Raw genomic sequence first — 21,416 nt, 5'->3', positions numbered from 1 at the left:
GCCCAACCCATGGTGCCAGGGGTGTGGGCCGGCCCCATCTCTGCCAGCCCACCCAGCACTCACCTTCCCATAGACAAAGCAGTACAGCGTGACCCCTGTGGCCCACACGTCCAAGGCCTAGAAAGAAACAGTTCACATCAGTCCCCCAAAAGGAATAGACACACTCCTTGCTCACCCAGATCCAGTGGGCCATGGGAGAGGGCAAGCAGGAGACCTCCTTCCCCAGTCATGTATTCACTCAACAAACACTCCCAGGCCCTTGTTCTATGCCGGACCCTGTGCTGAGCACTGGGGAGGGCCAGAGCAGGGCCCCTGCCCTCTAGGGTTTCCAAGTCTCCTTGGAATGGGCCCAAACCAGACATGTTTCCAACAGAACAGTGCAAAACCCACCTCGTCTACAAGGTCACATTTGCAGTACCTATAACACTGATGGACCCCGGAATATTGAATTTATACTTGCTAAACCAGCTCTGGCTTTGAGAAGTCATCCCTCTTGCTGATGATCCACTGGAGAAGCCACCATCCACCTTCTTTCTGACACCAGAACAGCCTCTGGCCCTCAGTCACCTCCACAACCCCTCAGGGCTCCCCTCTACCCTGGATTCAAATATGCCCTGTCTCTACAAGTTCCTGCTTCTGGAACCCCACTTCCTCTTCTCATATCCACTTTCTCTCTTACGTGAGTGATCCTCAAATCTCTACCTACACATTCCTGCCACAGATGCCTCATCTGAATCCAATCAGGGAACACCAGGCAAACGCAAACTGATGTCATTCTACAAAATAACAGGCCTGTTCTCTTCGAAAATGCCAAGGCCAAGCCACTCTTCCAGATTAAAGGGCCCCAAAGAGACAGGACAAGTGAATGCAGTAACTGACCCAGGATTGGATCCTGAACCAGAAAACGAAAAGGCATTAAAGGACGCAGGATGGGGGTAACGGATGAAATCTGAGTGAGGCCGTTTAGGTCGCTTAGGTAACAGTCTTTTATTGATCATAAATGTCCTGACTTTCATAACTCTACTGAGGTTATGTAACAGAATGTCCTTGTTCTCAGAAAACATCCCTGGCAGTATTTAGCCATAAAGGGGGGGATAATGTCTACAACTTCCACAGTGAAAAGGCAAATGGGATAAAATGACCTATATGGGAATGACCTAATATGTATATATGTATAACTGATTCACTTTGCTGCAAACTTGAAACTAACACAACATTGTAAATAAATTCTACTCGAGTAAAAATTAATTAAAATAAAAATAAAAGTCTCTATTTACATCCCTCTCTTGACCTCCATATCAACACACGTGTCCAAACTCCTCAACCATTTCCTCCATGGCAGAACCACGGTGGGGGGCAGCCAGCACCCCACAGGGGACAGCAGGCTGTGTGCCGGGGACACAGAACACAGCCTCTGCTCAGAAAGCTTTGCCACTGCCTCTGTCACTTGGGACCAAGCCCACACTCCAGACCCTCTAAACTCTGCCCAAATGCCACTGCACCCCTCACTTCTCTGGTATGTTCTCTGGACCTCACCTCCTGCAAATTCTCTCTGTTCTTTAAGGCCTAGTTCAAATACTGCCATAGCCCAAGAATTCAGGGGAGCCTCCGACATCGCCCTAGACAGGAGCTTTCCTGTTCTTTCACCATGACCAGAGGTCAGGGAGCTGGGCTATCCGAGCTCTGACTGTTCCACATCCTAGCCCAGAACTCAGCACAGAGCAGCTGGTGAGAAATTTCTGCAGGGGGCCATTGTGCCAGAGAACTAGAGGAGACCCAAGCTGGGGTTCTTGTTGGACTCCAGGAAAAGGCAAACCCTGGGGAGAGGGCCGTGTTTGGTGCTCACTCCTGAAACACAAGGACCCTGGCTCCCCCAGATTGGACATGGGATGGCATGACATGCTCTCCGACCCCTCCACCTAAACCCCAACCCAGACCGGACCCTGGGTGGCTCCCCCAGGTTGGACATGGGATGGCATGACATGCTCTCCCACCCCTCCATCTAAACCCAACCCAGACTGGACCCTGGGGGCCACCTTTCCACTGAAGCTCTGGCCAGAGTCAGAAATGGCCTCGGGGGCCATGAACGCTGGGGTCCCAGCCGTGCTGGACAGCCGAGCGTCGTTCCCCTCGAACTGGTTGCTGACGCCGAAGTCAGCAATCTTCACGTGCCCGTCGTCCCCCAGAAGCAGGTTGGATGGCTTGATGTCCCTGTGGATGATCTTCTGGTAGTGCACTGCAGAGAGAGGCAGCTCGAGCGTCGGCCTGGGGCCCCTTCACCCAAAACTGCCCCCTCGGCCCTCGCCTGGCCCAGGAGGCGGCCTCAAGCTCCAGGAGAGAAGCAGCTGAGACTTCCTGGCCCCTGCACACACTCGTCTCATGAGGACCTCGGAAGAGGATGTCAGGGCCCCCTGCTCAGCTATGCAGTGAAGACACTAACTCAGGCTGTTAGTAATAGAGGCAAGCCTGGACTCTTAGGAATCTTGGGACTCCAAGCCCGGTGCTCTCTCCATGGCAGTCAAGGCCCTTGCCATTGAGTGGACGTCAAAGGAAACTGGAGGAAGAGGGTCTCCATAGGCCCTCCCTGGCCCCCCTCCATGTGAGTGCTGTCTGCAGGCTCAAAGCCCGTCAGAATCTTTCCATACTTTGGGACTTCCCTGGTGGCCTGGTGGCTAAGACTCCATGTTCCCAATGCAAGGAGCCCAGGTTCGATCCCTGGTCAGGGAACTGGATCCCACATGCCACAGCTAAGAGTTCATATGCTGCAACTATAAGGTCCTGCATGCCACACGAAGACTGAAGACGCTGTGTGTCGCAACTAAGACATCGTGCAGCTAAATAAATCAATTAAACAAATAAACCTGCCTCCGGTTCCTTCCCCTACCCAGCCTGTCACAGCTGCCACTGCTTCTTGGACTGAGGGTAGGCTTGTGGGGTATCCTGCAGAGGTATTGCCCTCAGCCCTGGGACTCTGGGCCAATGGGGTTTTGGAGAGGGAGGGCATGCCAGGCTTTGGGACCTCCAGGATGAACATGGCTGGGGTAATGGTCAGCCTTCTCTAGTAGGCTGAGTGCCCACCCTGCTTCCTGCGTCCAGCATTGCTGGGAAGAGACGAGCAGCTCAGACTGAGATGACCAGGGATGTCCCAGCAGAGAAAAGGCACTGACTTCACCCACAGCCATGCACTAATGAGCTCGCCACTCAGCAAATACCTTCCCCTGGACCAACACATCCTGGGATGATGGAGACAAGGGAAGATGGAATAGGAAGGAGGGCAGGGGAGGGGAGAGGAGAAGGAGAGGGTGGCTGGGGGTGGGGGGCAGAAGGAGTGAGGGTCATATAATACTAACAACAGAGGGGCTTCCCTGGTGGCTCAGCGGTAAAGAATCTGACTGCCAGTGCAGGAGACACAGGTTCGATTCCTAATCCAGGAAGATCCCACATGCCACAGTGCAACTAAGCCCGTGTGCTGCAACTATCGAGCCTGGTGCTCTAGAGCCTGGGAGCCACAACTACTGAAGCCCACGCACCCGGAGGCCCTCAATCCACAAGAGAAGCCACCGCAATGAGAAGCCCGCACACCGCAACTACAGAGCAGCCTCCGCTCACGGCAACTAGAGAAAAGCCCAGGCAGCAACGAAGACCCAGCACAGCCAAAAACAAATATATAAATAAAAATTATTTTTAAAAAATAATAACAACAGAACCCACGACCCTACAGCACTCTCCTCCTATGTGTCAGATGTGCATGAAGCATTTGACACACACCCATTCGAGCATGGGGCTCAGGAGGCTCTGTATTTGACCATGCAAAGTGGACTCAAATTCTAGCCTCTCCCAAATTCTAGCCTCTCCCTTGAATTCTCAGCTCTTTATCCAAATGGACATCCTGTAGACATCTCAATATATATCCCGATATTTCTCAATCACATTTTTGGTTTTTGGCCGTACTATGCAGCATGCAGGATCTTAGTTCCCAGACCAGGGATCAAAGCCACGCCCCCTCCATTGGGAGCATGGAGTCTTAACCACTGGACCACTAGGGAAGTCCCTCAAACACATATTTAATTCAGAACTTGACCTCTCTATCTGCAATCACCATCAAACAAACAACCCTGTTCCTTGTCTAGTCCTTCCCATTTGGTTAATGGCCATAATACCAGTTGCTCAGCCAAAAACCCCTCTTTCTGTCAAATCTCACATCCAGTTCATCAGCAAGTCCTACGAGGTGGACCTCTCAGATATATTCCAGACCCGACTGCTTCTCCTACCTGCATGGCTGCACTCGCCCCGTCTGCGAGAGTCAGACCTGAGCCTCCCAGAGCACCGGGGGCCTCAACTCCCCCTTCTCAGGCACAGAATCACAAGATGGGCCTCCAGCACCCACCGTCTCCATTTGTCTGCCTGTCCAGCCCCTGGTGCTGTCCTATCCACTCCAGAAAGCCCTTCGTCGACCGTGATTAGCTAGGTCTTGATGAGGCTTTACCCAAGAGTCAGATGGGATCAGCTTGGCTTTTTTTTTTTTTTTTTGCAGAGAGAGGATGAGAGACAACAGGCCCAGGACAGGAAGTGGGTGGAAGCCAAGCTGGTGTAGGGTTATGTCTGCCGCAACCACACCAGGCTGAAATGCCCTCCTCTCACACCTCTAGGCCCTTGTAGGGACTTTCTGCAAAGCCCTCTTTCTCTGTGCCTCAGTTTCTCCATATGTACAAAGACAGCATTAACATGAAGGCACTGGAGTGGCTCAAATGAGATAGACACTTGCTGCAGGTCAAACCTCAGCTGGCCCTCACCTGGTCCCCTAGGGAGAGAAGATGCTTCTGATAAACCAAGCTGAGGTTTCAGAGGGGGGATGTATCCCACTCCCCAAAACAGGCCAGGACCCTAGGTGTGTGCAGGCTCCCTTCTCCCTATGACCAGGAGTCACCCAGTCCTGGCCACCCCACCTCCTTCACATCTGCTCCCCACTGCCGCAGCCCTAATCCAGGACTCACCATCTGTCACTTGGGCTGCAAAACCAGCCTCCTCCCTAACCAGTTGGCCGCCTCTTGCCCTCCATCCAGGCGCCACACAGCTGCCAGACAGAGCTTTCTAAGACACAAATCCGATCACTCCTCTCCCTTGCTCGAAGCCCTCTGGGTCTCACAAGGCTGACAGGATGAAATCATGAAAGTCCTTTGCAGAGACATTCCCAGCCCTCAAGGTGTGGCCTGGACAGTTGCTTCCAGCATCATCTTTCCCCATCCCTGGCTCCTTGATTAGACTCAACCAAACTGAACTCCCCCTTCTCAGATGGTACATGCCTACTCCCCTCTATGCTGCTGCCATATGGTACACCCTCCCACCATGCCTCAAACTGGCCAGTGAACTCCTATTCACCCTTCAGAACCCTGCTTATAAGTGGTCTCCTCTAGGAAGCCTCCCTTGGTCCCTCAGTTCTCTGACAGCTCCTGTGCCTCCCCAGCCTTGGCAAGCACTGCTTAGGTTCCTGTCTCTCCCACTAGGCTGCGAGATCCTTGAGATCTCTTCTGGGTCTTTGATATCTACATGCCCCCAACTGGCACTTACTAGGTACCCATAAATGGACATATGAATGAATAAATGAACTCCAGACAGAGGCTAAGCTAACATCACCTGGAGAGGAGGTGATGCTGAGCCTGGAGGTGATGCTCAACCTGGAGGCTGAGCTCTCTATCACCTTAGGGCGCCTCACAATAAACCCACTCTGCTGCCACCCACCGGTTCCATGCCAGGACTGACTCTTCCTCGACCAGCTGGACACAAACTCCTTCCCACAGCTCTTGATGCCCTGTGAGAGGCTAAGCTTGAGATACAGGAAGAACATCCACCTATGCGATAATAAGCAGGCTCCCAGGAGGACTTGGCGCATGCCCAGTGAAATCTGCCGCTACCCTACCTGTTCAGGACGTTTCGGCCCCGCCCACAGGCCCATTGACCCGCCCCCAGCTAAAGATGATTGGCAGATCGACACTGACTGACAGCAACGGCTCAGAGCCGGCTCAGCCTGGGCTCCAACCCTTCTCGTATCCCCCTCTCGGGTCCCCAGCCCAGGGGGGCAGGCAGCCCCTCACTCACAGTACTCAAGGCCCAGGATGATGTCCCTCAGGTAGAGGCGAGCTTGCTCCTCGGGGAAGGGCTTGTCGCAGGGTACTTCCATGACGGGCCTGTCGGGAGGGCGAGGCGGGGTTTGGCGGGGGGGGGGGGGGGTGGGGTGGGGCGGGGGTGGGGGTGGAGGGGGTGGGATCGTGTTTAGCTGGAATTAGGATGAGCAAAGGCAGATGGCAGGTTCCCCTTCACTGGGCCCTACAAACTCCCTGGGACCTTTCAGGAGCCCTCTAAGCTCGATGGGTCCCTGGAACACAGTAGCTTTTTCTCTCATATAAAGAAAATTTGAAAATACACATAGATGCAAATATCCCTTTTCAATCGTTACAATTTCAAATTATCTTTATCTTACTTCTGATTGGCTCGGTATGTCTTCTTCTAAGTATTTAATTATCAACAATCAGACAGTTGCAAAGATTCCATTTACAGCTGTGTTTTTCAAACTATAGGTCCAGGACCAAGAAGGTCATGAACTCAATTTAGTGGGTGGCTACTGCTTTTTCTTTTTTTTCTGATAAAGTCCTATATACTAGAGTATATCACATGTAATAAGGATATATACTGTTTTAGAAAACTTTGGTCTCAATTACAGATATGAATGGCAATGTAAAACTTTATTTCTTACTTGGAACAGAGATCAAAAATGCTGAAAGCCCCTGAGTCTTAAAGGACACATTCCCTGCCTCTTCCCAGAACTGGTCTTTAGCGCCTCCCAGACAGAGAGACAAGTCACAGCCTGTATTCAAGACCTTAGTGGTTAAGGAGCCCAGTCCACCCAGCCCTGCACCCACTACTCCATGTCTGCTGCTCTGCACATACCCTGAGAAGGTTAGACAAGGCAGACATGAGTTAGAACCCTAGATTTCATCAGCGACTTGCTGTGTGACTTTGGGCAAGCCATTTACCCTCTCTGAACCTCAGCTTCCCCTCTTGTAAAAGGGAGTGAATGGAGTCCCAGCTACCTAACTCACAAAACGTGTAAAACTGAAAGAACTCTTTTGTGATTTGAATACAGGTGAGAGTTGAGTTTCATCTCTATACTTTTCCTTTCTTCTCTCACTCCGGCATCAAAATCTTCTTCCAGTTCTTCAAGGCCTGGCTGGAAATCCAGCCCCTCTTCCTGAGGCCTCCCTGACTATTCCAGCCTCACTGACCCCACCAGCCTTCAAAGAATCACCCTCTTGGTCTCTCGTTTTCCACCCATTTCCCCCACCACACCCCCTGAACCCAGACCACAGCTCCCTAAGGACAGAGCCTGGGCCTCTTTCTTTCACTAGAGTAGCTGACCCTAGGATTAGGGATACAGGGAAGGAAAGGAAGACCTGTCCTGCCTGAACGCAATGGGGAACTCACCCCTTTCTCAGGAGGTCAAACACTGAAAGAAAAGAGAAGAAAATAAGAGTAGGTAAGTTGCAGCCAGCCTGAAAACACAGCTGATGCCAAGATCTCTGCCCCTTCTGGAGGGTGGGAGAGGGGGCAGGCATCCAGGGAGAGACAGGAGAGGGGTCCCAGGGTATCAGAGAAGATAAATGGCTGAGAATGGGTCTACTATGAACTGGCCTCACTGGAACTTTAGGTGCCGAGTGAGGAGCATCATCATGAACCCCTTTAACAGGGGAAACTGAGTCTCAGAGAAGGGGCAGGTATGAGAGGGAGTGGAGGCTAAAGCCTTGGCCTCTAACTCCTAAGCCTGTGTTCCTTCTGGCCCATTCCCTGAAAGCCTCTAAGCCCAACCCTGAATCAAGCACCAGGGACTTAAGTAACAGCATCAGTATTACTATTACTAACAATAATAGCTAATGTGTCTTGCATGTAATAACTCATTTACTTCTCACATCAACCCTATGATGTAGATACCATTACTATCCCCATTTTACAGGTGAGGAAACTGAGGCACAGAGTTATCAGATAGGGCCTGGGAACCCACATCACATACCCTACTTCTTGTATCTGCCTGATCCACTGTCTCTCCGATCAGTGGCGTGGGGTTTGGGAACACTGGTTGACTCTAATCGGATATCCTGAGTCTGGCTCAGCAGGGCTGGGGAGAGAATCTGGAGCTTGAGAACATGTCTTTCCTCCCTGTCCCCAGGAGGTCAGTGCATTTCACAAGGCCCATCTGAAGGTCAAGTGTGTCCCTGGGGAGCCTTTGGACCCACCCGGGTAAGCTACTTTGAGGATGAGCTGGGTCACTCACCCAAATAGAGATTGTCCTCAGCTGGGTCATCCAAGACCTGGTGAGAAGGAGCAGACATCGGGGTGGGACTTGGGGAGGCTTGGGGTAGGGGTGCTTGCCAGCCCCAGCACCCACCGTGTGCTCTGCAACCACCCCAGATGATGGAGCAGGAACTGTGCCAGCACGAGGCTGATGAGGCCTCAGAAACCACTGGCCCCTGACCCTGGTCCACCACATGGCACCCTGTCCCTCTCCCCTTCTGCCGTGGGGCTCACTTCTTACCTCTGGAGCAGCTCTTCCCCCTCCATGAGAACCTGAGAACATTCCAGAGCAGCCTCACCTGACCCCAGAAGGCCCCTGGCCAACCCTATCCCAGTTCTGGCCCTGCCCTTGGCACACCCCCCTTGGCAAAATCCCTGGGTCCATGCCAGGTGCCCCCTGCACCAAGGGCTACTCCATAGGCCTCACTGGCTCGCCACCTACCTCTATCAGCTTGACCACATTCACGTGGTCCAGCTTCTTCAGGATGGCAATCTCTTGGTACACCCGCTCCAGGGGCAGCAGCTGCTTGGCTGGGCCTCCCTGCGCAGCCTGGGACCCTCTGGGGGGAGGCCTACCTGTGACCAGGAACAGGAGTCCAGCCTGTCACAGGAGGCTGGGCCTCATCACAGCCCTGCAACCAGCCTCAAGCAAGAATCTTGCAAGACCTTGGCCTTGGCCTCAACCCACCAAGCACAGTCCCACCACCAGGCCTTTGCTCACTCTCTCCCTGTCCACCCCCAGTCCTAACAAAACTAGCCTCCGAGGTCTCCTCCTCCACCCCCAGGCCAGGAGCTCCCATGCACAGGACCAGACAGATACGCACGTGGGAAGCCGTACTGCTTCAGTAACTTCTTCTTGGAAAGAACTTTCATGGCCTGAGGAGGGAGGGGCAGAGATGTCACTTACGTGGAGCCACCAGGAACTAGAACAGGCTGGTTACATATGAACTGAGGTCCAGAAAGGCTCATGGGCACGTGGCACTGAGCGTGTGGACTGGCGGCAGTTACACTGAGTTAGGAGGTGGCCATGACTGAACCTTAGGCCTTACCCTTGTTTCCCATAACAACCCTTTCTGGAGCTCTCCCCTCGGAGGCATCCAGCCTCTGCTTGCATATTCCCAGGGTCAAGAAGCTCATTCCCTTTGCATTCCGCTAGGGACAGGGAGATTACTCCCTTCACAGGCAGCCTTGTCCACCGTCTTGGCACAGCTTCTGCCCACCCCCAAGTCTTCCAGGGCCCAGTGTAGGCGACACCTCCCTCCCTTCCCCAGACTTACATAGTGCCTGTCTTCACTTTCGTTGTAGGCCAGCCTAACCACGCCGTAGGCACCCTGCAAAGAGGCAGAGGTCAGCCCCTGCTGGACAGGGCAGCCTCCCCCAGGACTAGGGGGAGAGGAGAAGGGGAGCCTGAGCTGCTCCTGCACCCCATCTCCTCCCACATCCCATCTCCATCCTGGCCTCCAGTGGGCATAAATTTCAGGCAGGCAAGGAGAGGACTCCATGCCCTGGTCACTGCCCCTGCTGGGCTCAGCACAGCTCTATACCTTCCCCAGTCCCATCCATCAAAAAATCTGGGGAGAATTCCCCAGTGGTTTGCTGGTTAAGAATCTACCTGCCAATGCAGGGGAAGGGTTCAATCCTTGGTCTAGGAAGATTTCACATGCCATGGGGCAACTAAAACCAGGCACCGCAACTACTGGGCCCACACTCTGGAGCCTGTGAGCCGCAGCTACTGAAGCCCATGAGCCTAGATCCATGCTTGATATCAAGAAAAGCCACCGCAATGAGAAACCCATGCCCTGCAACAAAGAGTAGCCCCTGCTCAACGCGACTAGAGAAAGCCCATGCAGCAAGGAAGACCCAGGACAGTCAATAAATAAATAAACATATAAAACTCCAGGGAGTCAGGAATCAAGAATTATTTCCCATCCCCTGTAGAGGAAAAAACTTCCCTCACATCCAGGGTAGGACCTTCTTGGCTCAGCCTCACATTCCCAGAGGAGGAGAGGGGGTTGTGGAGGATCCAGACAGGCTGGCTCCACAAACCCCCAAGATAAGTTCCCCCTGCTCTTGGCCTGCCCCCAGGCCTACCTTGCCAATCTCACTCTGCAGCTTGTACTGGTTCAGCTGTACGCAGTCCTGGTGGGGGAAAGAAAGGGGCCATCAGGTAGAGCTTGATCCAGAAGCAGCACTCCACGTGCACTTCCAGGGCCCAATCCTGGCCCCAGGCCCCTCACCCCCAGCCCTGGGCCTCGTCAACATTTCAAGTTTAGATGGGGAAGTGAGGTGGCGCCAACACCAAAAGCGATACTGAAAGTGACAAGAAGTCTTGGATAATGTTTAAAAATGTGAATGGTGAACCTTGCCTATGCTTTGCTCCCTGAGAAGTGGTGGGAAAATGCACTCATTTCCACCTGGATACTGGGGGCTGGGAGACCCTGATGTAAGAAACCCACGAGCAAGTATTTCTAGAAGAAGCTGAATGAGGAGACTGTGTAGACAAGAAAAATGAGGACAACCTTGGGACCGGAGACCAGAGCCCTGGCTCAGGCATAAAAACCTCAGCTTCTAAAATCTGTAGATTTCTCGGTACTCAGGTTCACTTTAGATCTAAGAGGCAAAGACAGAGCCAGTGGGAGCCCAGAGGCTGGTAGCACGCTGGCAGTTTCTGAGTCACAGCAGACTCTATGAGGCAGGATTAAAGTGGGGGACTCAAGCTGGGGAAGACTTGGGGGACAGGAGAACACACTGTCTATCTTCAAATCTCGAAACGGACTTCTTGGGGAATAAGGGAGGGATCTATTTCCTAGGCTTAGACTGGGAGTGGGAATGGTGGGACTTATAGGAGGCAGCAACTGGCTCAGATGGAGCTCCCCTGGGTGGGAAGAGGCCACATAGGTAGTGAGTTCCTCAGCTCCGGGGGTATGCAAACCAACGTCTGGACAGCTGTGTGGCAGGGGTAGGAGCAAAGCGTCGCAAAGGGTCTTCACTGAGGACTGCTGAGAAGCGCATGGGCACCCCCAGCTCTGCTCCACCAACCTTTGCGTCCGAGATAGCCACGTGGTGGGACTCAATGGTGGGCCTGCGCCAGGCCCGCGGGGAGATGTGACTGGCAGGCCCCGTGGCGTAAGGCCCAGCCTGGGCCTCCAGGCAGCTCCCCGCTGGCCGTTCCTGCAGGGAGAACTTCCTTGTTGAGAGGCTGGGCCGGACTGCAGGGTGTCTTGAAGGACCGCTGGGGATCAGGGAGGCTGCTCTGGTCCGTGACGGAGGGTCCACACAGTTCCTGGGAGGCTCCGGCCTGCCATCCGTCTCCTCCAAGTGGGTCACATCAATGGCTGCCACTCGCTCCACCAACTCAGCCCGAGGGTCCTGGCAGCAGACCGCCGGGCCCCCCTCCATTGCCACAGTCAAGGGGGTCCTCAGTGCAGCCTTATGGGGAGCCTGAGAAAAGAGGGCAGAGAAGGCTCCAGTCCTGGCCACTGAGCAAGGAGGTCAGGTTCCCAGGCCCCACCCCCACCGTAGCCACAAATTGCGAGTCCCACCTCCATGCCTTTGCCCTGCTTGTTCCCTCTGCCTGGGTCACCAGCATCCAAACTGAGGTCTCCCTCCTCACTAAAGGAATGCCAGGGGGCTTCCCTGATGGCTCAGTGGAAAAGAATCCACCTGCCAATGCAGGAGACAGGGGTTCGATCCCTGATCTGGGAGGATCCCACATACCGTGGAGCAACTAAGCCCATGCGCCACAACTACTGAAGTTGAGCCTGAGCTCTAGAACCCAGAAACAGCAGCTACTGAGCCCACGTGCCGCAACTGCTGACGCCCAGGGCCCTAGAGCCCGTGCTCTACAAGAGACGCCACCACAGTGAGAAGCCTGCGCGCTGCCACCAGACGATAGCCGGCGCAGCCATGAAGGCCCAGCACAGCCTAAAATACATGCAGGTTTCTTTAAAAAAAGGAATTCCAGGAACTCATCTGGCTCTGCTGCACACCAGCCCTCTAGACCTCAGTATTCCCATCTGTAAAACAGGCACATCAGCCTTGCTGGCTTCACAGGGAAGCAGAGAGAATTTGATATTCTGGAGTCAGAACAGACAGACACGGGCAGAACTGGAGGCCTCGCGGCACTGGCAGAAACAGAACCCAGGGTCAGCTCGGGCCCCCATCCAGCAGACAGCCCAGTGACTCACAGCTCCACCCCTTGACAGCAGAGCATTCCAAGGCTGCTGCCGCCACCGCTGCGCTGCCTGAAGCTGAGCTGAGCTCCTGATGCTTCAGGTCCCCCCCTCCATCCCTGTTGCTGCTTCCAGGAAGACTTCCCTGGGGCTCCAGCCTCTCCCACCCTGGCACCTTCTCCAGAGAGGCCTCTCCAGGGCCCCAGGGCAAGTCTCCCATCGCTCCCTTCCCTGCCCCAGCAGAGCCTGCAGCCCAGGACAGGCTCTGTTAGAGGAAGGGGCTACTGCTCTGATGACGGTGAAGAGAGACTTCACTACACTTATTTCTCCTGGTTTTCCCTTCCAGTTTATTCATGTGGCCAAAATGATCACCTCATCTGTTCAGGTTGAGATGCTCCCCTGGCCTGGCCTTGCACCCTGGTCCTACTGCAGTCTGAGCCCCCAGCAAGGCCCCAGATCTCTCCAGCTTGAACCCCAAACCAACCTCCGTTGTCCAGTCCCAGCCCTCACATTCAACTACATCCCTGGGCTGAACCCTGACCCCGGGCTGAACCTGGATACGCAGGCTGGGACTCCATTTCTGCCCAGGGCTGAGCACAGGCCCCACCCCACGCAGTGCCCCTCCCCGTTCCTGGACCAGACTCAGTATCTTCTCCGGAAAAGGAAGTAAGTGGACTCCTGACCCTCTGCCCTTCCTGTCTGGTGGTAACTTACACTGTCACCACAAAACAATTTCGAGAACATGGTCTTTATCTCACTCCCTATTCCCCCATCACCTTACTTTGACAGATGTCAAGGAGGCTGGGCTCGCTGGAGTCCACTGGCTACAGAGGAGCCTGGGCTGGGTTCCAGTCCTGCCTGCCAACCTACCTAGGGCAGCTCCTTCCCAGCTCTGAGCCTCAGTCTTCCCATCTGTACTACAGATGCAGGACCTTCCCAGATTCCCAAGCCTACAAGACTTGGAAATGGATTGTGGGTAAGGGCATGGTCCAGACCCCCTGTGTCTGACACCCAAAGTATTGAATGAGTGGTAGCTTGGTGGAGCTGATGTTGGCATGCAGAAAGGAAGAGGGAAGGGGATCTAGACTGGCAACAGGAAAAGATACAGACGCTGGACCTAAAGGAGTGAGGGGATTGTGAGCATCGGGGAGGCCTCCCTGGAGGAGGTTAGAGTGGCAAATAGACTAAAACATTGGGAAGGCTTCTCTGAAGTAGGTGAGGAAGTGAGTAGGGCTGGAGCATCATGGAGGCCTTCCTGGAGGAGATGGAATGGGATTAGAGCATCAGAAAGGCTTTAGGAACCAGATGGTTTCAAGAAGGAAGAAGCCAGGGCTAAAAGGAACCCTCCAAGCCTGGCCCACCCTGCCGCCCTTCCCCCTCACTCTGTAAGTTCTTTTTCTCCCACATAAACTCCACAGATTAAGGTTCTTGTCTGCCTCGTCTCCATAAGACCACTAGCCTCTGCAGCAGTACCTGAGGCATCATAGGCGTTCAATAAATATTTGCCATAGTGATCATTACAGTCCTGGCCCCATTACACAGATGGGAAAGCAGAGAGGAGAGAGGGAACCCCAGGGAGCTTAAGACCCCAGCCCACAGCAGGGAACGGATGGCAGTGTCTGGAACTCTGGTCCTCTGGTCCCCAGCAGGAACCCAGGGGACTGAGAACCATCACAGGCAGAGGTCACAGGCCGCCGAGCCCAACAAATTTGCATATGATTTTCCCTGAGACTGTCACCCTTTTTTTCTCAGATGAGGAAAGTAGGGCCCAGCAAGGGACAGGGGTGGGTCTGGGGTCACACGTCAGGTCAGGGCAGACCCTTCCTGCTCCACTCTGGGGCCCTGTTCCCTGGTTTAGGACCCAGGCTCTGAAGCCAGGCTGCCAGGACAATGCCCCTTCCTGGTGGTGTGCCCATCCACGGGCAGGTGACTGACCTCTGTGCCTGGGTTTTCCCCATCTGCAGAATGGGGTTAGCAGCAGTATCACTGCCCAGGTGGCTGGGAGGAGTAAAGGAAGGAACGCCCTTACCAGGCTCAGAAGCGGGCCTGCCCCTGACGGAGCCCCGTAAAACTGAGTTGCTGTGTTGCTGTTGTTGTGATTGCCTGGGACACGCGGTGGCCCAGATGGAGGCGCGGGCGGCAGAGGCAGCTGTGAGAGCTGACGTCAGGCCCTCCACACTCCCTCCCGCCTGGATCAGATTCAGGTGACTAAGCACGGCTATGCAGGAGGTGCCCCGGGGAGGCCCCCGGTTCCTGCCTGTGTCCAGGCGACAGGGCCTGGCACCCTGTGTGTGAGGGTGTGTGTCAAGTGAGAGAATATGGGCGAGCAGGGCTGTCAGCTCTGGGTGACAGTGTGTGTGGGGGGAGGGGGTTCTGCACACAGGAGCCCATCTGCCCGGAAACAAAAATCTACGGCTGTGGTCTACATTCGGTGGTTAAGCTTGTTCATGTGCGTTGTGTGTCTTGAGGTCTTTGTGTACCTGTGCCCCAGGATTGGGGGAGGGGTGGGCCCTGCACCCGCTGGGTGCCATGGGAACCTGATCTCAGAAAGTCAAGTTGGAACCTCCCACGTTCCCACACAGTCACCTGTCCACCAGCCCGGGGCTGCCTGCTGGGCTGGGCTGTATGTCTTGGGTAGGACCCACCCCTCTCTGGAAGCTCACCCAGGGCGTTTCTCAAGGCCATCCCCAAGCTGAAGCCTCTGTAGACACTGTATAGAAACTGACTTGGCGGCTAGCTAGGAGCCACATGGGCAAAAAGAAGGACAGACAGGCTGGCAGCCAGGCCCAGGGCAGAGCAAGGACTTCTACAGGCATGGGGAGCCTCCTAGGGACCAGCTTGGTCCTGCAGGTGAGAATGGCCAGGCTCAGGCCCTTCCTCACTGAGAAGCGCGACCCCCAGCTGTCCTCCCAGACTGGGGCTATGTTGCCCTGGACACATCATTGAACTTTTGGAGCCTCAGTATGCTATGTGAATAGCATAGATAGCCCCCATCCTGCCATCTCCCAGGGCTATGGGAGGAAGTGAATGAGACTATGGACGTTGAAGCAGATTGTGTCTGAGTGATGTGGGGCTAGGATACGTCTGTCACAACCACCGAGAGAGAGAGCCTTGTTGTGCATACAAAAAGCAGCCTCAAGGACTTCCCTGGTGGTCCAGTGGTTGAGAATCTGCCTGCCAATGCAGGGGACGCAGGTTTGATCCCTGATCCAGGAAGATGCCACATGCCTCAAGGCAACTAAGCCTGTGTGCCACAACTACTGAAGCCCGCACGCCTGTGCTCTTGCAACAAGAGAAGCCCATGCACACAACTAGGGAGTAGCCCCTGCTCGCTGCGACTAGAGAAAGCTCACATGTAGCAACAATGACCCAGTGCAGACGAAAAAGAAAAAAAAAGTTACTCTTAACAAAAACAAACAAAAAAGCCCACAAAGTATAGCCCCATATCTACCCCTGGCTCCAGGATGGCCTGGCACATTACCCAGCTCAGACTTCTCCTTCCAGGCTATGTCCCTCATCCCCACCTCATTCCCAGGTATCTGGCTGCTCCTAAGGGATGCAGGGGGCTTCCCAGGAGGCCCTCCTGGTTGCCAATGCAGGAGACACAAGAGACTTGGATTCGATCCCTGGGTCAGGAAGATCCCCTGGAGGAGGGAATGGCAATGCACTCCAGTATTCTTCCCTGGGAAAAGCCATGGACAGAGGACCCTGGTGGGCTACAGTCCATGGAGTCGCAAAGAGTCAAGCATGACTGAAGGGACTTAGCCCATAGCACACAGGGGATGAAGACCCTGGCTCCAGACCCCACAGGACCAGGTCTCCTCTTCAAGATGAACCTCATCACCTTGGTCCCTCCGAGGAGGCCCAGAAGAGGACAGAGCAGGCCTATCTTGCTCTCACCCACACTGGTTCAAGCAGCCCCACCTGAGATGAATGTCTTCAGACCTCGCCCTGAATTCTGGAAGGCCGCTGGGAATCTCAGGGCCAGGTTGAGCAGGGGCCCAGCTACCATCTAGGCAAGACAAGACATGGCCCTGGTTGCCAGGAGACAGGCCAGAAGGGAAAGCTGTAAGGAGGTGGTCTGGTCCCCTGGGACCAGACATAGAAGGTGGCCTTGGTATCCCTAGGCTGCCTCACAGGAGCTGTGTTTATGCTCCTGACAAGTGTCTGGATGGCCCTGGCAACGGGTGGCCTCCGCGGCTCCCGCCTCCGCCTGGGATGACTCAGTCCCCTCGGGGGAGGCCCAGGCGTCTGGTGCCAAGTCATGCTGGAGGATGCCTGCTGTGACAACGCCCCCCACCATCCCCAGGGAGGCCCCAGCCACGGAGGTGGGCTCTGCGCCTAATCAGTCCAGCAGCCCTTAGCACATCCTCAGTGGCTCCTGCTGATGTCCTCCAGGTCCTCCCTCCTCTCTCTGCCCCTCCTCATCCTCCAAACCAGGTCCATGCCTCCAGCCCAACTCCTTCCAGCCAGCTGCCTCCTCCCCTCGGTGCTCCCCGGCAGCTCGGTTCCAATTCAGCTCAGCATTTCCCTCGAGTCTGCTCTTCCTCCTCTGTCCCCATCTCAGAGATGAGTGCCACCATCCTCCCAGTTCTCCCAGGCCAGAAGCCTGGCAGCCCTCCTTATCACCCATCGTTTCCCTTTTGCCCATCCTTAACCCCTGAACCTTACCCCCCTTACTCTCCATTCTGGCCGCAAGTCCCAAACTGCAGACTCTCTTGTGCTGCCAGCCCTTCAGACAGGCTGTGCCTTCTGCCAGGAACACACCTCCCTCTCCTTGGCTGCTGGAGGACAATTCAGACATCTCCTCCCTGATCTCCCCACAGCTGGGTGAGGTCACCAAACTTAACTCCTTAAAAAGTCCAGATCCAGCCCTCCACTTTCCTTCCCCACTATTACCTCCATACATGCCACCCAGCCCCAGGCTCACACCTCAAACCCACCCCACCCCATCCTCCATACCACTTCCTAGAGGGGATATTGCTAACATGCAAGTTAATTTGGTCTCAGTTCTTCCAGTGGCCTTCCAGGATCTCGGAATCTGAAGGACAGAAGAGCAGGAGACCTTGCTCTGAGCAGCAAGGAGACTGGGGCTCAGAGGCTGGGAAGCAGCCAGGGAACCCAGAGCCATTCATTCATGTGAAAAAAACTCAACTGAGCACTTGCTGTATGTGCCCAGGCACGGTGTTAGGTGCCAGGAGATAAAGCACCAAACCAAAAAGACAAAGTCCCTGCTTCAATGAAGTTTAATTTCTAGTGGGACAAGAAGCAACAAACAAGAAAGCTGGGAATTAATAGATGGCATGTCAAGTGGTACATGCTGTGGAGAAAAAAATTACAATTGTCTGAGGGGAATCAAGAGTGAGGCCCAGGAACTTCCCTGGTGGTCCAGTGGTTAAGAATCCACCTTGCAATGCAGGGGACATGGGTTCCATCCCTGGTCAGGGAACCAAGATCCCACATGCTGCTGAGCAACTAAGACCACGTACCACAAATAGAGTCCATGAGCCGAAGATCCTGCAAGGAAAGATCCCACATGACTCAAACAAAGATTCCATGTGTCAGAACTAAGACCCAATGCGTCCAGATAAGACGGTGATCATGCTATCTGAGGAACAGCAAGGAACCCGATGTCCTTGGAGTGTGGTGTCCATGTGTGAGAGGTACCTGATGGCAAGCAGAGTTCCACCTTGATGAGAAGGCACAGTCATTCACTGTGCTTGGTCTCAGGGATGGCTTCCTGGAGGAGGTGGCATTTAAGCTCCTGATCGCTGAGTAAGAGTTTCAGAGGAGGTGATGGAAGGTCACACTGTGCATGACAGACAGCCACTTCCTGGCTGGGACTCAGGGCTTGGCCTTGGGGATCTTTTTGGACAGAGACCAGGAAATCTCAAAAGCCAAAGGAAGGGTCTGAGTAGGGGAGTGACTGCTTTGGATGAGATTAAAAAAAAAAGATCCCTCTGCCCTCTGTGGGGACTAGGGCTAACAGGTCAAGGAAGAGGCAGGGGTCCCCAGAGTCTGTGGGCCTAGGATACAGTCTGGCACTCGGTGGGTGCTCCATCTGTATGCTCTAGAGGGAAAAGTGAGGGATGTGGGGGCGACCAGTGCATCCTCAAGGACATAAGCTGTTTGCTCCTGCAGACTCCCCACCCCCGTGGCAGATATAAATCCCATGTGTGCCCACCGAGACATAGTCCTGTGACCTGGGACATAGCCTTCTCTACACACTCCTGTACCCCGAAGACACACATACACACACCACTCCCGGAGCAGGCGCACGCCCATGTCCGCGTGACCCGCCCTCACACACCACTCCATCCAGTAAATGCACCCCCCTCACACACAGAGGCACACTCCTATGCCCACGTGACACACGCACACCCGCCTCCAAACACCACACACAGGTCCTCGAGCACGTGTGCACCCTCCGAGCTACCAGTTCTGCGCCTGTCAGGCCGCAGCCACCGCAGCCTCCACCTCCGCCGCCCCCCTCCGCCCCCGCCCCAGCCAGGAGGACTGCGCAGCGCAGCCGAAGCCACGAGAGCGTTGCATCTGTCCCATTCATCCTCCAGCCCCAGCTCCTGCAGGAAGACTCGGGGGAGGGCCGTGTGGGCGGAGCGCTCCGCGCAGATCCACACGTGGGTGCCCCAGTCTGGGCCCACTCCTCATAGGCACGGCCTCCCACCAAGAGCAGGGGAGGGGGTAGTGCGCTGGGTATGGACGCGGTCCCGCAGATCAGAGCTAGGCAAGGGACGCAGACGGCGGAGCGCCCTCGGAGATGCGGTCCCGGGTCCCGGGTGCCGGCGCAGACAGATGCAGGCTCCGGCCGGAGGCACCCCAAAGACTGGGCCCCGCAGACCGAAGGGGGAGGATCCCCGCATGGACTAGGTCTGGGCTGTCTTCGCAACCTCCCAGACCATCCCTCTCCCCTACAGGCTCCGGGCAGACGATCAGGCGTTCGTCCCCTCCCGCTCCCCCGCCCTTGATCCCCCACCCCCCAAAGCCGACCCCTACCTCAGCGTCCAACGACAGTCTCCGCGGCCCTGCGGGTTGCCAGGCTCGCTCCCGCGGCGCGCACCCCGCCCCGCCCGCCTTCCCAGGGCCGAGATCACCGAGCTCAGACCCGCGGCGCCGCGACTCCAGGCTGCGCTCGCTCCTCCGCCAGCTGCCGCGCCCGGCGCGCGCTCATTGGTGGAGCCACGCGGCCCCCCTCCGGCGTCGCCCAATCAGAGCCCAGGACTCTCGCCCGGCTCCCGGAGGGGAGGGGCCGCAGCGGGCGGTGGCTCCAGAGAGGCACCTCCCCCTGCGGCGGGACCGGCCTCGTCACGCCCCCATCGCCTGGCTCCAGGCTACCTGGGGTCCTCCGAAATCCTTCCAGGCCGCGGCCCGCGCCCCTTAGCGGGGCCTGGAGGGTACGGGTTCTTCCCTACCCTTTGTCCCCCAGCCCACTCGGCCTGGCAGAGGCAAGAGCGCACCCCCCGCCCTCGGGGGCGGGGATGAGGCGCAGTGTGTATTAGGGGAGGGGCGATGCGAGATCAGCCACTGGATGGGGCCCAAGCCTAGGGCCAGGGAGAAAGGCCTTGAATGGTAGACTCAGGAGTTTAGCCTTCTGCTGCATGGGGTGTAGCGGGAAAGGGAAGCGGTTCTAACAGAATGCTGGGGTCAGAATCGGGTTCTCACTTGGGGAAGGGACCTATGAGCAGGCAACAGGAATAGCCTAGCTGGGGCAGGAGGTCTTGACCTTCGAGGTAGCCCCCCTCTTCCCTGGCGAGTTCATCAGTTATTGGTTCAGTTACATTCTGCACTTGTATACCCTCTGGCACCTCACTCCACCACTTGTCCAAGATGGAGCCCCATATCACACCCGCAAACCTAGCCTCTTGCGTCCCTGTCTCAATCTGGAGCCAGAAACCTGGGAGTCTGGATAGCCAACCCCTTTCCTGTTCCAACCAGTAGATCACCAAGCCCTGCCCAACTTCCTTCTTAAATATTTTTGGAATCCAGCCACTTATTTTTACTTCTCTGTCCCTCTCTTATCTCAGATCACTGTCTTCCTGCACCTGAATTGCTACAGCCACCTCCTCTTGGGACTCCCAGCCCTAAGCAGCCTCATCGCCCTCCCCCACCACCCTCACCCACTTGGCTTTTCTCCACCTGGTGTCCAGAACAATATTTCAGAAACACAAGTCCAACTGGTCAGCTCCTGCTTAGGAATCTCCCATGGCTCAGCAGTACCCTGGGAATAGATCTAATCAGGCTCTCCATGACATCAGTCCTAACCACCGGCTCTACTCCTTTCAGGGCTTGATTCAATGCTTCTTCTACCAGAAACCCTTCCCTGTGACCTCACTGCACAGCACGGGTTAACAACCTTCCTTAGGGACTTCCTTGGAAGTTTATGGCATCTGTTTACTTGCCTGTTCCCCTCTCTGAACTGTGAGCTCCTTGAGGGCAGGACTGTGCCTGATTCATCCAGCACACAGCTTGACACATTGCATGAAAGATGTTTGTTGAGTGAATAATTAATTTTATATGGCAATCAGGGGATCGGATGTGTGGGGTTGGAGTTCAGGGAAGAGAGCTGGGCCAGTGAGGCGTTTTGAGGAGTTATCAGGAAGGACCCATAGTAGAGCCATGGGAAAGGGTGAGATAACTCAGAGCAAATACACAGGGGCTGAGGACAGACAGTTTTAGGGGGGAAAAAAATCTCTGTAGTAGTATAGCATTAGACGCTCAGTCATGTCCGACTCTTTGTGACCCTATGGACTGTAGCCTACCAGGTTTCTCTGTCCATGGAATTCTCCAGGCAAGAATACTGGAGTGGGTTGCCATTTCCTTCTCCAGGGGATCTTCCCAACCCAGAGATCGAACCCAGGTCTCCTGCACTGCAGGCAGATTCTT

The 21,416-nt window shown here is 55.2% G+C and overlaps 1 protein-coding gene across 1 annotated transcript in view; it reads right to left on the bottom strand.

Moving 5' to 3' along the window:
* CAMKK1 (calcium/calmodulin dependent protein kinase kinase 1) overlaps positions 1 to 19,685 on the bottom strand; it is a 29,977-nt gene extending 10,292 nt beyond the window's left edge. The window contains exons 1-11 of the mRNA XM_025280836.3: positions 19,530 to 19,685; positions 11,383 to 11,784; positions 10,435 to 10,482; positions 9,621 to 9,674; positions 9,168 to 9,219; positions 8,786 to 8,919; positions 8,324 to 8,360; positions 7,480 to 7,501; positions 6,097 to 6,185; positions 2,037 to 2,236; positions 64 to 117 (exon numbers count right to left, since the gene is read on the bottom strand). Coding sequence (XP_025136621.3) covers positions 64 to 117; positions 2,037 to 2,236; positions 6,097 to 6,185; positions 7,480 to 7,501; positions 8,324 to 8,360; positions 8,786 to 8,919; positions 9,168 to 9,219; positions 9,621 to 9,674; positions 10,435 to 10,482; positions 11,383 to 11,742 — 1,050 coding nt within the window. The 5' untranslated portion in view covers positions 11,743 to 11,784; positions 19,530 to 19,685. The remainder of the gene's footprint in view (positions 1 to 63; positions 118 to 2,036; positions 2,237 to 6,096; positions 6,186 to 7,479; positions 7,502 to 8,323; positions 8,361 to 8,785; positions 8,920 to 9,167; positions 9,220 to 9,620; positions 9,675 to 10,434; positions 10,483 to 11,382; positions 11,785 to 19,529) is intronic.
* Positions 19,686 to 21,416: the final 1,731 nt, after the last annotated feature.

The sequence above is a fragment of the Bubalus bubalis genome, chromosome 3 (genome assembly GCF_019923935.1).
Source record: "Bubalus bubalis isolate 160015118507 breed Murrah chromosome 3, NDDB_SH_1, whole genome shotgun sequence".
NCBI classification, from domain to species: Eukaryota; Metazoa; Chordata; class Mammalia; order Artiodactyla; family Bovidae; genus Bubalus; species Bubalus bubalis.
The sequence above is the reverse complement of the archived record's forward strand: the minus strand, read 5'-3'. Positions and strand labels throughout refer to the sequence as shown.